The 16029-nt window shown below is 37.8% G+C and overlaps 2 protein-coding genes across 2 annotated transcripts; one reads left to right on the top strand and one right to left on the bottom strand.

The window, feature by feature from the left end:
* Positions 1-5428: 5428 nt before the first annotated feature.
* Positions 5429-6286, bottom strand: LOC110719729. The gene has a single exon (XM_021898719.1). It carries the CDS (start codon positions 6284-6286, stop codon positions 5429-5431), a length of 858 nt encoding a protein of 285 aa, XP_021754411.1.
* A 2787-nt stretch (positions 6287-9073) lies between these two features.
* On the top strand, positions 9074-15836 carry LOC110719328 (protein root UVB sensitive 1, chloroplastic-like). Its single transcript, XM_021898231.1, has 8 exons — positions 9074-9208; positions 9707-10680; positions 10809-11084; positions 12177-12233; positions 12348-12546; positions 12811-12926; positions 13591-13767; positions 15176-15836. The coding sequence occupies exons 2-8, from the start codon at positions 9838-9840 to the stop codon at positions 15461-15463; spliced, it is 1956 nt and encodes a 651-aa protein (XP_021753923.1). The 5' UTR covers positions 9074-9208; positions 9707-9837; the 3' UTR covers positions 15464-15836.
* The last annotated feature ends 193 nt before the right edge of the window (positions 15837-16029 follow it).

The following is a 16029-nucleotide window of genomic DNA, read 5'->3' as shown; positions in this document are numbered from 1 at the left end:
ATCTTCGAGATCTCATAGAACATTTAATATTATATTATATATTCTTTAACCTATGATTTTCTATATATAGAGTGTCATTTCAAGGGTTTCAATAATTTTCAAATACCCCATCATCTTCCTACAACTAAAAATTGTAAGTACTCCCGTACTATATTTAAAAAATATAATAATAATAATAATAATAATAATAATAATAATAATAATAATAATAATAATAATAATAATAAGAACACAGTACACATAAGGTGAACATATCAAGACCTTAAATTGGGGATTTCACGCTTGCTAATGCTCATCTTGTAATTTAAATATCTTAAGTTGTATTGTAGTTAAAATTATAAAAAAAAGTGATGAAAGTTTATTTCTTAACAAGTTTTTTTTTATTTCGAGACGAATCTAACAAGATCACACGTGGCTATATTTCAACGTATAAATCACAAAAGACGGTAAAATAGTGTAAAATTCCGAACGTTAGTGCTTTTCCAGTATCCATCGATAATTAGACCTGGCAAATGGGTCGTGTCGTGTTCATATTCGGGTCATATATAAACAAATTGGAGACCCCCTAACACTGACACGAACCGTTTAATAAACAGGTCAAGAAGGCTAAACACAAACATGACCCGTTTAATAAACGGTTAACACGAAATTAACACGTGTAACCCGTTTGGTTAAACGAGTCGTGTTCGTGTAAAAAAACTTGACCTGTTTAGTAATTAACCATTTAAGCCATGAACTTGGTCCATATGTTTTCAACATGAATAAACAGACCACAAAATAGCATAATCAATGAAGTTCACACTGTTTTAACCACCTAAGTTTGCCCAAAGACCGTCTAAGTTATAATTGTTCAAAAATTACTTGTCACTTAATAATTGATGTTAAAAAAAAATGGCAGAAATAACAATAAAGAAAAAAGAAGATTAGAACAATCGAAAATAATAATGAAATAATTGAAAGGAAGAAAAGTAATTAAAGATATTAAGGTGAGCTCTTTTCCAAAATAATGTTGGGAAAAACTCCAATTCTTTAAGTACAACTTCTTTTTCTTTTATTCCTTAAATACCGTACATGTAATCAAGTTAGAAAAACCCGATTTTTTTTTAAATACCGGTTCAGGGAGAAATCGCTACTTAAAGTGGCGATTTTCAAAACTAAAGACCGCTACTTCAAGTAGCAGTTTTTAGAAGTGAAAACCGCTACTTCAAGTAGCGGTTTTCTGCTATAATTTTTTTTAAAAAAAATATAAAGCTAGCAGAAAACCGTTGCTTCAAGTAGCGGTTTTCTACTATAATTTTTTTTAAAAAAATATAAAGCTAGCAACATAAATCTTTCAACAAACAAATAATCAAAATACAAAAACAAAGTTTACATAATTATAATACTCCAAGATTGATAGTAATACTTAGAAGAAAACAAAACAGCGCCAATTATGATTGATAATACTCCAAATCAAACAAAAACAAAACTTGCAAAAAAATAATAATTAAAACTTAGTATGTTTAGATCTGGATTACACAATTACAAAAATTGAATAAATTGAATAAATTAACAAGTGAATTGAAAAAAAAGAAACGAAATTAGGCCTAAATTAACAATTGAATTGAAAAAATAAAAACGAAATTAGGCATAAACTATACTAACCCTCCATTATCCCTAATTTAAACATCAACCATCTCTAGCGTCAAGCGCCGCTCCGATGGCGGAAGCGGGTGGGTTGAATAATTTTTCTCCATGTTTGAGTGTGAGAAGTCTGAGAATGAATGTCGTTGTTGAGGAATTTTTTTTGCTTTTACTGGAAGCCAAAAGTGAGAAGGTGAGAGAATAAAGTTAACGTTTTTTTTTTTATTTTTTTTTTTAATACTCAAAGCCCTAAAACCGCTAATTTAAGTAGCGGTTTTCACATAAAACCGTAAAAATTAAAAAATAACTTGAACCGGTGACGTGGACGGTATTGTGGGAATTTATAAAAAAAAGTGATTTTTTTTTTTTTTTGATCCGAGAGAGGAGAGGCTAAGCTCCAAAAAGAAAACAAACTAAGAGCTAAAAAAGAAAAATAACGCAAAAAGGAAAACAGAATCTCATTTGAGAGTGCAAGTTTAACGCGTAACTAGACGAGGCCTAGCTACTCCTCTTGCGTCCTCATCCAAGATTCTCCCTAGTTCTAAAGGAATGAAATTAACAATACTAAAGCTAGAGTCTTGCAAAACTCCACAGTTGGCCAACCAATCCGCCACTCTATTTCCTTCTCTAAAGATATGAGCCACTTTCACAGTCCAATTGTCATTTTGAAGCATATTCAAACACTCTTTGATCTCCTGTATATTCTCCCCTCCACTAGCTTCTCCCTTTTGCAGAATTTGAACACAAGTCAAATTATCTAATTGCACCTCCAATTTCTTTATTTGCAAATTTTGTGCAAGTTTTAACCCCTTGACAAGAGCTAGATCGTGTTGATGTACACCTGCCAAAGTTTGCTGTAAAGCCAGAGATAAAGCGGCCCTCATGGTTGCGAATTACACCACCCCCTCCTGCTGGCCCAGGGCAACCCTTGGCTGCTCCATCACAATTAAGGACATATTCGTCCAAAGCAGGGGGGAGCCAAGAAATATTTGCAGTGGCTTATTGTCTTGGTGAATGATTTGAGATCAGCCCACCTTGATTGAGGCTGCATTTGGTCTCCTCCACCCTGATTCTAAGAAATGCACCAAGATCCACTGGTATTTCATCCTTTCTGTTGTAAACTTGACAATTTCGCCACCTCCATATCCACCAAACAGCAGTTCCGAAAATAGTAGGCCAATCTTCTGCCATATGGTTCTCTGCCCCAGCCAAGTTTTCTTCCAGCCAATCCTTAATGGAGCCTCGGAAGAATTGGTCAAAGTACCTAGGTTGGATTAATTTGCGCCATACCATTTTAGCAGCAGGACAGTCACGAAGCGTGTGAAGGGTAGATTCTTCATAGTTACCACATATGTAACAAACTGGGGAGTTAGTGAGGTTGCGTTTGAACAGATTATGGTTGCAAAGTACACGATTATGACAAGCAAGCCATATAAACGCTCGAGCTCGTTGTTGCACAGGCGCCTTCCAGATTAAATCCCAACATTTCTCATCCAAGGAGTCAGTCTCTTGTCTCATGATTCTAAGTGCAGACTTAATTGAAAATCTACCTTTTGCTTCGCCTTTCCAGTACACCAGATCGCCTACATTAGGGTCAACTCTAAGCTCATGATTCTATATTGACTTGAGTGTATCTTGTGATAAAAAAGGTGCAAACACGTTCCATCTCCAGCCGTCATTCTCTTCCCACATTTCAGCTACTGTCACTTCCATTAATTCCGGAGGGATGGGATTTGTGACCAAATTACTTAGAGGATTGTCTCCTACCCATCTATGCTTCCAGAAGAGGGTATTGTGCCCATTTCCAACAGCTACTTGCATACCCTCTCCTAGTAATTTAGCGTTGGCCGTAATTCCACCCCAAACATTCGACATATCTTTCTTTGGCACAAACATGTCAATGTCGCATCTCCCTTTACAGTACTTGGCACGCAGAACTCTTGACCATAACGAATTTGGTTCAGTCAGAACTCTCCAACCCAATTTTGTAAGGAATGCTGCGTTTGCCTGGGTAGCAGAGTAGATACCAATGCCTCCTTGTTCCTTCGGCTTTTGGAGTGTATCCCATGCTAGAATATGAATTTTTCGCTTTTCTTCATTACCACCCCAAATGAATCTCCGTACTTTTTTGTCTATATTGTCACTGATTGTACGAGGAATCTTGGCAGTTTGCATTGAATAGAACGACATCGTAGATAAGGTTGACTTCGCCAAAGTGATACGCCCAGCCAACGATAAGTATTTGGATTTCCACCCAGCTACCCGTCTGTCTATCTTTTCACATAGGTGGTTGTAAGTATCCTTAGTCACCCTACTTGTAAGAGTAGGCATGCCTAAATATAATCCAAGGTCTTTCGTAGCTTCCATACCCAGAGTAGTAGCAATGTCCTGCTGTAGCTCATGATCGACATTGTTTGAAAAGAAGACTCGTGACTTCGGCAAGCTGATCTTCTGTCCAGATGCTTGGCAAAATCTTTCCAGGCATGCTTGAATTAACATTGCTTGATCCACAGATGCTTCTTCAAATAGAACAGTATCATCCGCAAAAAAACAGGTTTGGGAGTAAAGGGCCATCCCTGCTTGCCCGTATCGGTTTCCAGTAGCCATTGACGATGGCTGCCTCTATAGTTTGGTATAGGCGCTCCATACACATCACGAATATATACGGAGATAATGGGTCTCCTTGGTGAACTCCCCTGCTTGGTTTGAAACTACTCGAGGGCTCTCCATTCCAAAGTACCTGAAGAGTTGATGTGGTGATGCATTCCATTACTACCTCTATCATAGTTAAAGGGAGGTTCATTTGCACAAGAGTATCTCTTATAAATGACCATCGGAGCCTATCATAGGCCTTTTCAAAATCGATCTTGATCGCCATATATCCTTTTTTTCCTTGCTTTCGTCTCATAGTGTGCAAAACTTCTTGCATAATCACTATATTATCTGTGATTTGTCTACCCGGGACAAAACTTGATTGAGTGTTCGAGATTAAAGTAGGCAGGATTGGCTTGATTCGATTAACTATGACCTTCGTGGCAATCTTGTAAGCAACGTTACATAGCCCTATAGGTCGAAATTGGGAAGCAAGTTCTGATTTTTCAATTTTCGGGATTAGAGCAATGAACGTGGCATTAAAGTTCTCAGGCATGCCCTTCCCTTCCAGGATAGGAATGATGGTATTGTACACTGATTCTGCTACCAAGTCCCAATTCTTTTGATAGAAGAGCGCCTGAAATCCATCCGGTCCCGGAGCTTTGAGTGGGGCCATCTCTTTGATGACCATGTCAATTTCAGCTCGAGTGTATTGTCGAGTGAGAAATCTCCATTGATCCAATGGGAGCTCCGGAAAGACGTCCTGAGGCACATCAAATCGAATAGGTTCCCCTTCTTTAGTAAAAAGCTGTGAAAAATAGTTCACTATATGCTCTTTAATTAGCTCTTTGTCTTGTATCCAATCCCCATTGTTCCCCTTTATGGCTACTATACGGTTCTTCCACCTTCGTATGATAGTACTAAGATAGAAAAAGGTCGTATTCTTGTCTCCATCCTTTAGCCAATCCACATGTGACTTTTGGTACCATAAAGATTCTTCCCTTGATAAAACTTCATCCAAATCTCGACGAAGCTTATTCTCAAGTTTGATTGGTCCTCTTTCTTGACGAATTGAGAGTCGTTTTTGAATGCCTCCAATTCGTGCCATGAGGACTCTTTTCTGCTTGAATATATTACCAAAGGTGTCACGGTTCCAGTCTTGTAAATCTTTCGAAAGCTTTGGGAGAGCTGGTAATAAGGGGCTATTGTTATCCTATTTTTGGGCAATGAAATCTTTGAAGTTCTCATGTGTCATCCAAGTTGCTTGGAAGCGGAACGGCCTGTGAAGCGCCTGCAACGGAGCAAAACCATTAGGTGATATTAGGATTGGACAGTGGTCGGAATGGATGGCTGGTAGGTGTTTCATGGCTGCTTTATCAAATCGGGTTGCCCATTGTTCATTGTACAGGGCTCGACCAAGTCTAGCACTATGTCTAGTTTCCAATGAGTGTCCACGCGCCCATGTATGGGCCGCTCCCGAAAACTCAACCTCTATGAGATCCATATCCTCAATCCAATTATTAAACAATCTTGATCTTCTATCTGTCTCTCTACAAGATGAATTTCTTTCCGAAGGAAATCTTGTGTCGTTAAAATCCCCTGCTATCATCCATGGTTTGTTGTTAAGCCTAGCAAATTCTTGTAGATCCTTCCATAGTTCTTTCCTCTTCATAGGGTCAGGACTAGCATATACTGCCGAAAAATACCACGGAGTGTCTCCTCTTCTCGTGATCTCCATGGTGATGTGTTGAGTATGTTTAAGTAAAGGACTAACTATAACATCCTCAGATTTCCAGAACACCCATATTCCACCACTAAAGCCCACAGCATCTACTCTTTCATGGCCATCATAATTGATGATTTTTATTGCTTGGTCTCCTCCCATATGTGTTTCTACAAGTACCAACACATTCGGTTTGTTGGCATGAATTAAATCTTTCAAAGAACTAATAAAGTTCGAACTCCCCGCACCTTGCACATTCCACACCATGCATGAAATTGGTGGTAAAGCCAGAGCTAACATAGGTAAACTTTCTTCCATAGACAGTGGAGTTGAGGGAAGGCTTGACATATAAGCTTGGCTAATGAGACTTAACAATCTCTTAAATTCACTTGGAATTTTCATTGTAGCCACCAGTTCCTTCGGATTCGAGATTGGTGGAAGGTAAGAATCCAGGTTCAACTCCAACTTGTGCGCCATTGGTGTTGAGATCAACAAGTAGGGGTGTTCCATAGGGTATCCCACAAACAGATTTTTCTCCGGGGGGATGTTCAGAATGATCGGGTAACGTATTGGACACATGACTGATGGAGGTGTCTTGCGTCAAGTAGGCTTGGTTTGGCTCCTCAGATCCTTGAATAGCTTGTGAGTTGGCTTGGTGATTAGCCTCAAAAGAAAGAACTAGATTTTCCTTGCCTTGTCTCGTGCTCCAATTTTTTACAGTAGCATGTTCAGTTATGTTGACTTCTTTTTCTTTGAGTGGAATAATTGGGCCATCCAAGGTATGATTTCCTTTTTCTACTTGATGGGTTTTTGAAACAAAATCCCCTATTCTTAGCTTATGTTGGCTAGACTTGGAAAATCTTGTCTTATCTTTGGGAACAAATTTATCCTTAAACTTAGTTTGTTGAGAATTTTCTCCGAAATTAATTGGGGAGAATATATTCCCTTCTTTATCTTTTGGGTACACATTTATATCTTCTAGCTCCATATCCTGATCCTTATCATAAATATTGGTTTCTATCCCCAGTGCAGAAAATCTTGAGCCTATCCCGTGATTTTCGCCAGGAGCTATATTCTGGGAGATATTTCCTTGTTTATCTCTGGGTAGTCCACCACCAGCATCACCCTTTTCCGAACCTTTAGCACCACCATGTACGACGTTAGTAGCCCCATCTGAGTTGTGAGTATTTTTCAATGGTTTCTTACGAGTCGGTTTTTTGACTAACATCCAAGACCCAAAATCTTCCCTTTCCTCTGGTTTTTGACCTTGATCATGTAGAGGATTGTCATGAACTGTCATCTCCTTCATTTGATCTTTAGCAGCATTATGTGTGTCGCATTCATCCGCAACATGTCCTAATTTTCCACACTTGAAGCAGACCATCTTGATACCCTCATATTGAATCCGCCATATTCTACCCTTTAACCAGAATTTTGATAGCAGGGGTTTGGACAAGTCGATCTCCACACTTAGCCTAGTGAATTGCCCACGTTCAGCTTGAGCGGTGGTCTTATCAACACGTAAGACCTTGCCAATTTTAGACCCAATTTTGTTAAGAAAATTGATATCAAAGTATTCAACTGGTAAGTTAGGGATACGGACCCAAGCTGTGAGAATTTTGATGGGAGATTCATCTGGCACGAAGTTGGGTACCCATTTCCTGATGGTTAGGTAGTTATCATCCAGCATCCATGGTCCTTGTGTGAGCACATAATTATAATCAGCCTCATTGGAGAATCTGGCTATATAATAGTCACATCCAATGTCAGTGAGTGCTAACTCCCCCTTGATGTTCCATTTTTTCTTTAATCTTCTCATCAAGCCCATGTAACCTAGCCTTCCACTGAAAAGTTTAATAATTAAGGAATTCAGCCATGGATGCCTGAGTCTTGCTTTCTCTTCTTTGGACAGTTGAATCACCGGGCAACGTTCATCTTTGAGAATGTCTTCCGGTATTTCTTCATCATCCGACACCTCTTCCATATCGATTTCAAATACCTCAGTCTCGGTATTGTTTTGGGGTATGTTCCTATTGTCACCCTGGAGCATATCCCTAAAAGAATGCGAACTATTGACATTTCTGGGCAAGGGAACATTCTTCTGAATATTCATGTTATTTCCTTCATCAGTCTCATCAGCCTCAGGCATCTCCTCATCGATTCGCTCATTGAAAATTAAATGATTAATTTTTCGTTTAGGCTTTTTAGTTGAACGAACAATTTGATCATGTTCTTCAGCAGATTTGTTACTCGTATCCGAGTTGTTATGAGCGTCCATGGAGAGAAATTTTTTTTCTAAAAAAGTGATTGTATTTGTGGAATCGTGTTTTTTGGCAGCATTATTTAGGAAAAGGGCTCTGTTAAAGTATGGTTAGATAGGAATTTGGGAATCATGAGAGAAGTGAGGTAAGAGGAAAGCTTACCTCTTGTGCGTGAGAGTGAAAGAGTGAATAAGAGAAAAAGTAAATCAGAGGAGCTCATATCCTTATATATGATGGCTGAGGTTAGTGAGATATTAGGTTAAATTAGGTTTTTTCATTTATTGGGTTATTCTTAAATTTTTGGGTCACTATTAATTTTTTGGGCCACAGTAGAATATAAGATTTTTAATCTTTTTATATATCTTAAACAGGTTAGCGAGTAAACGGGTTGACCTGAACACGACCCGCCTATTAAGCGGGTTGGGTCGTGTTACTTTCGTGTTACAATTTTCAACACTAACCTAACCCGTTTAATTAATCGTGACGTGTTGTGTTGACCCGTTTAACTAAACGAGTCTTTTTTCGTATCCGGTTCGTGCCGTGTAATCGTGTCGTGTCAACTTTTGCTAGCTCTATTGATAATGATGACACTATGCATGACCTGTCTTAGAACGAAAAAACCACAATATAACGTGTTGCTGTGCATGATGCTTTTATTTTAGTGAACCATGACAAAAGTCACAAAACATGCCCCGAATAACACAACAAAACATGTTAAAATCAATGAAATTTAGCCTAGGCAAATCATGGCACGGATTGGCACAATGGCATGTGGGCTTAGGTGGTGCATATGCCGACCTTTTGTAAATTTGGCGGGCTAGCCTAGCCAACCCCGAAATACATGAGCCCCGCACGGCTAACAGTCATATTTATCTGTTGACATTAATCTTCTGAGCTTTTCACTTCTTACGCTGCACACCTCTCTCTATTTCCTCCATTGAAGCGTACTCTGAGTTCTCCATTGAAACACCTTCCGAGCATTCTCTATTTACATCGAAGCAGCTTTTGAGTAAGTTGTTTGTTTTTTTATTTCTTAATCATTGAATTTCAATTTCATAATCTAGGGTTTCACTTCACATTATCATTAATTTTGTTGTCAGTATAGTCAATTTATGCAAGGTAGATTATTGAACTATAGTTTATATTATTACTCAAATTATGAAATCTTATAGCGAGCGATTATATTGCAAGAATTTTGATATGTGCATTTTTGGCAATTTACATTGATATTCTTAAGCTAGAAGAAGATTATATGTGATTTTTCGAGCTCAATTTGATAGTTGAATCAAATTTTGTTGCCAATGTGTTGCGTATTTCGAGCCTAATCGGACCGAGTTGAGCTGAAAAGTTTTGAGGCTATTAGAGCCCGAATAGTGGCAGCTCGGCTCAATGCCTTGATGGTTTAGCATCCTTTATGAACCTTGAATTGTTAGGCTGGGTACCTCTCTTGCCAATGTCTGACCTCGTCTTTCGGAAATTGAAAGTAATAAGAGTTTCTAATTGTCAGGTTTCTTTGTACATATCAGAAGGACTTGAGTCTGTGCAGTATGCAACTCATGGGTCTATTACGTTTGAAGATATTGGATTTGTAGGATTACATTTGTCGTTGTGGATATATATAAGCTGCACAAGTGACCCATGGGCTGCACTTGCACTTCTACGGCATTGCTTTTGGATAATTTGTCAAAATTTTCATTTCAACCCAAAAGCGTCTCTCAACATAGAAATCTGAAGGCTCGGTTGGAAGCACATGAATTTTCTTTTACGAATAAAGTTAGTTATTTGCAGCGTGCGGTTGCAACTAAAGCATTTGAGTTGAGACATGTCCTCCCTTCATTAGGACCTGATTTTTTATTAGATAATGGCAATTATGGGAATCATGGCAATAACAATAATAACAACAATGGCAAAGGAAAAAACAACGATAAGAATGATAACGATGGTGATAGTAACCATGAGGAAAGTCATGGTGGGATTCTGCGTACCTTTGCATTGTTTTGGACCTATCAGTTGACTTCCTTTCTCAGTGGCCACATATGGGATGATAACCTCAAAATGGGAGAGATAATATTTTCTTCTCGGCAGATTCTGCTATGCTTGGTGTCAGTTTTAGGTTTCCTTCGCCTGTTCCATTTAGATCCTGCAGGTGCCTTAGGGAGTATTGAGAAGGAAGGGGACATAAAGGAAAAGGAGGTTGTATGGGAGATCAAAGGAAGTCAGAGAAAAAAACTAGTTCCTGATTATTCAAAAGACGAATTTGTAACGGTTCCGTCATCATCAGGAAAGGGGAATATGGATGATGGAATCCTAAATCTCTCAGCGAGACTTCCTAGTTTATGGTTGCTGTGCAAAGATTTAGTATTTCGTTTGATGCTACCAGAAGGTTTTCCTGACAGCGTGACCAGCGATTATTTGGACTACTCTTTGTGGAGAGGGGTCCAGGGTATTGCTAGTCAGATCAGTGGGGTACTTGCCACACAGGTTAGCTTGAGTAAAACTTTTTCTTAATTGCTTGCAAAAATGTTATGTTGATGGGTTCAGACTTCAGAAAATGTTTTTGTTTGTCATGTTCTCTTTTATGAGTAGTTTTTGGTTGCCTATCTTTGTAGTCTTTGCTTCTTGCTGTTGGACTGGGAAAGGGGGCGATTCCTACTGCTGCGGCAATAAATTGGGTGCTTAAGGATGGAATTGGATATCTTAGCAAGATCATGCTGTCAAAATATGGGCGACACTTTGATGTTCATCCAAAAGGATGGAGGTTGTTTGCTGATCTTTTGGAGAATAGTGCTTTTGGATTGGAGATATTAACACCTGCTTTTCCTCATCTTTTCGTCTTCATTGGTGCTGCTGCTGGAGCTGGACGATCTGCTGCTACCTTGATCCAGGTAGGATAAAACTTTCTGTGCTTTCTAACTTCTGAGTTAGTTTTGGTCAAAAAGAATGCTTTAGGACCAAGATACTGCACTCTGGCGGCTAAAGAGCAAAAAAGAAAATTCAGACCTTTTAATTAATGCTGGTGGTGGCTACATTAGCCCAACTATCCCATGTGCTCAAACAATCTCTTACGCATAACACATTCAACATATTTGATGCGTCTGAAAGTTGCCTTGAAGTTAATTGTTCCATCATACTTCATACACATAGATATATATATTTATCTTTTATGTCACTTGAATGGATAAGGAATTGTTGTGTTCAATTTGTTTCAGACCATAGCTTTCCAAGTAGATGTTTGTCCATTATAATACTAATTGATTGGTTTTACTGATTACATTACCTTTTGTAGAGTACTAGAGTCTGTATCTTGCTTGAATTTTTATCTTTTTTTGTGTTGTATAGTGAAAAACTGCTCTTACCCTTCTGCCCTTAAATACATGGGTATCTTACAGGCTAAGAAGATACTGGGATCTGGGTATTGGTAATTTAAGAAAATATCAGTTTGCATTGATGTTGAATTGTTCATTTTTAGCTAATGCTTTTTTTTGTTTTTGACACCTCTCAGTCTCTGTCTCTATCTTGCGTCATAGTCTATTTTGAAAAACCTGTTTTCACATTTTCTTCTATGGTGCTTCTATTAAACTCTTCAATTTCTCACATGTTGACAAGTGTTTGCATGTATTTCTTGTTGAGTTAAATAAAGACGTACCTCTTAGAATTAGCTGTTACTCCTTCAAATTCTTTTGGTATTGTTGAGAAATGGGCAGTCAATATGGATTCTGGCTATAATCTGTTCAGTTTTCATCTTTATGACAATTATAATCATTACAAAAAATTAAAAAAATCTGTGATGTCTGGAGATCAGACTTTGGAGTTTGGACTGGCCATTTCATCAGTCATCACTTCCATCTCATTACAGGTTTATATAGAATTTTTTCAATATTTTAATTCTTCAATTGGTTTACAGTGATACTCACCACATCCTTTTAAAAGTTCCATCTGTTCATTATGTGCTAACACTTAATATAATGGTTTTGTAGGCTGCCACAAGAAGCTGTTTCTATGCAGGCTTTGCTGCAAAGAGGAATTTTGCAGAGGTAGATATGGGTTTTACACGTAATTAATTGTCAAAGTGGAGGAGTCTCCTCTTTCCTTTAGCTACTAGGATGGTATTACGACATTGTGTGATTTTTTTAAATATATTGTGTCAGGTAATTGCAAAGGGTGAAGCACAAGGAATGGTGAGCAAGTCAATTGGCATCATGCTTGGGATAGCTTTAGCTAATCGCATAGGCTCCTCTACACAACTTGCCCTTGCTTGTTTTGGTATAATAACTTGCGTTCACATGTACTGCAATCTGAAGTCTTATCAATCCATTCAGCTGAGGACTTTGAATCCATATCGAGCAAGTACTTCTTTTCCCTAGAAGTAATCATTTTCTCAAGTTAGAATCACAAAAATTATCTGCAAAGAATATACTTTGAAATGATGTGTCAATAATTGTCTTAAGGCCACATTTTTTATTGATTCTTGTTAGTTACTAATATTTGGAGGTCTCAGCTAATAACTAGGGGCCGCATTCTCTTTTAAGCTTTAGTCTACTTGGAGATAACCTCATACTAAGTATTAATCATGGTAATAGTCTAATTACTTGCTGAAACATGTTGTTACAGGCTTACTGTTCAGTGAATATTTGTTGAGTGGTCAGGTGCCTTCTGTTAATGACGTCAATGCTGAGGAACCTCTTTTTCCAGCATTACCAAATCTGAATTTGAGGCCGGCTGATAAAGTGAGTTTCTTTATTCTCATTTCTGATTTTCTGCATGAAACATGGCTTGTACAGGACCCAATATGGGGTTTCCTTCCCATCCTTTTCCTTTTCCCCTAATTATAAAAATATACAATAGTTTGCTGCGCATGGTTGGTTATGTATGTAGAATGAACAATATTCTAGAGTTAATCCCATATTCGATTAATCCTAGGTTATCCAAATGTACATAGCCATATCCTTTTCCATTTGAAGACTGTTAAAAGTTGTTTCCGAGAGGTGTGTTACTTTACAAGCATTGTGTTACTTTGACAAAGGGAAAGTATCGAAAGAAGTTATTCATTTATTTTTTGATAGAAATCACCTTTGAATCTGTCACATCCAGTCCGTATGGAAACACGCCTAACTCTCCATGACATTACAAGGAAAAACATGTATTGAAGGTATTAGGCGTGTTTCCACACTGAGGCTAGGATGATTGTAGTTTTTTGTGTGTGTGTGTGTGTGTTTGGGGGGGGGGGGGGATGTCTTGTATTCCCTTGGATTGCTGACTAGTGACTGGCTAATTGAATTTTTGATGGTTCTGTAAGATCTTTTTGTAATACAAAATCTTATATGTTCTGCAAAAACATGGCATTGTATGTTATGAACTTATGCCTAATTGTTCAAATGTATCTTCATGCAGCCAAATTCTTCAAATCTGTCAATTGAAGCCAAGAATGCCGCTGCAGAAATTGAGAAGCGGCTTGAGCTAGGATCCACACTGAGTGATGTAATTCAGAGAAGAGAGGATGTAGTTGCACTTCTTGATCTCTATAGAAATGAAGGCTACATCTTAGCTGAGCACAAGGGAAAGTTTTGTGTAAGTAACTCTTGCATGTTTATATGAAACTGAGTTCTTAACCACCCCCCTTCCCCCCCCCCCTTCCTTTTTTCTCATATGTGTCTCTGCTTCTTGTGTAATTCAAGTAGCCTTTGTTGAATGTACATAGGATGAACTCTTTTCTTGTTAGCTTTAGATTCTTGACTGTGGAATGAAGGGTTCAGAATTTGCAGCCTCTAACTTGACAGCTTCTTGTAGATAGAACCGCTCTGTCTGATCTATTCTGATTTGAGTGTTGTATATTGCATTTACATTATTACTTATAATTATACTGCTGACGCACTGCCTTTAGCCACTAGCAAGAAATATTACATACAAATACATTTTTATTTAACACTCTTGAAAGTGAAAGATGGTGGGAAAAATGATGCACATTAAGGGGGCGTTTGGTTAGAACAATGGAAATGAATGGAAAGGAAACAATTAAGAGGAGGAAAAGGAATCATGTAACTATTACCTTTTTATTTATTTGGTTTAACTATGGAAAGGAATCCCTTTGTATCTGAGGGGGGTAAGGGTATTTGTTGCCTTAGGTTTTAGAGTGGTAACAAATGGGTGGAATCCCTTACCCTTAGGTAAAGGTAATTGTTACCAAATCTCTTAACCAAACATTCGATAACGGTAATAATTTAACTGAATCCGTTTCCAATAAAAAAGGTACACTAACCAAACATGCTCTAAAGGGGTTATTAGAGTAGATAGTAACAAGTTTAGGGTAAGTTCAGTTCACTTGATGTGAAATCATCAAATGAGATGTCGTTAGATTTGCATTAATGTGTACTTTCAAATTTTGAAATTTTCATAATTATTTTGATAACGGTACTAAAATTAATTAGCAATAACCACGTGCAGATAAAAATTTATGGTCTGACGTGGTCTGATTTGAACATTTCTGAAATAGAAGTACCTCATAAGCAATTATTTGCTTAAATAAATTGAATGGTGAACATAGCCTTAGTTGCTGAATGAAGAAGATTAGGGTGGTGTAAGGAGAGGGGTGAGCTGATGAAATTTTATATGATTTGATTGCTTTCTCATAAGTGTAGTTTAATCAAGACTTGAAGATAGGTGTAAGCTGAAAAGAATACAACAGAAATTTGGGAACGAGAGTAATCATTGTACTTTCTTTGTTCCTCACTAAAATAGTAAATTATTATGAACCATGATCTAAATTTTTTGTTGCCAACCCCAAGTCAATATAAGTACTACTAGAATTGTTTAATCTCCTTGTTACTCAATTTTCGGTATTCCCATGTTTTATTAATAGTTCCTGTAAAAATATACGGAGTACTTAATTTGATAAAGTTGTACACTTAGTGTTCTGTCCTTTTATCATAGTCTCAATTTGTTTTATTGCTTCTTATTAATTTGGACTTGATTGGTGCAGGTTATACTCAAAGAAAGTGCTTCACCGCAAGACATGCTAAGATCTGTGTACCAGGTCAACTTCCTTTATTGGCTTGAGACCAACGCAGGAATACCATCGAAAAATGCTTCTGATGACTGTAGACCTGGTGGGAAGTTACAGATATCTCTTGATTATGTGCGGAGGGAATTTGACCATGCAAAGCATGATAGTGAATTAGCAGGTTGGGTCACTGATGGTCTTATTGCTAGGCCTTTGCTTCATAGGATTTGTCTCAACAATAATGTCTCTACTGCATCTAGTAGCTGATGCCAGCATAAGTTCTTGACAGCTCTAACTGCGCAATGAACCAAAAGAAAAAAGAAGGTGACCTAGCTGTCAGATACAATAGTGATTTTGCATTTTGAGCTAACAGAGAAAAAGAAAACATTTGGCTACTAAACATCTTAGGTCAGTCATATGTTGTGTGCTTCTCTGAGTTCAGAAGCTTTTGCTGACAATGCCAAGTGTTAAAGAAGCTTGGCATCCAGGTAGTAGCTTAGCCTTATAATATTGAGAAATTGGTAGTCAGTGGTTTTTGAAAATTTGTATTGTGTAATGTAAGTTACGTAACCTCATTCATCTGCAAATTTTCCATTCTTTGCTGATATATACGAATTATATCCTCTAGTCTAGTTCTTCAGTTCGATCTTCTACATTTGCTCTACTTTTTTGTTTTGTCGTGTTATTTTGATAGGTCTGGTGAGTCATTACCTATGTTACTTCGACATCTGATGTACGTCGGGTGTCGGATCCTCTGACACGGTATGACACCCAAATATATAATGACCTTATACAAGAATTTATCCGACAATGTGTCAAACTGACCCCAAGTC

The sequence above is a fragment of the Chenopodium quinoa genome, unplaced genomic scaffold (genome assembly GCF_001683475.1).
Source record: "Chenopodium quinoa cultivar QQ74 unplaced genomic scaffold, ASM168347v1, whole genome shotgun sequence".
NCBI classification, from domain to species: Eukaryota; Viridiplantae; Streptophyta; class Magnoliopsida; order Caryophyllales; family Amaranthaceae; genus Chenopodium; species Chenopodium quinoa.
This window is presented reverse-complemented; position numbering and strand designations above follow the sequence as displayed.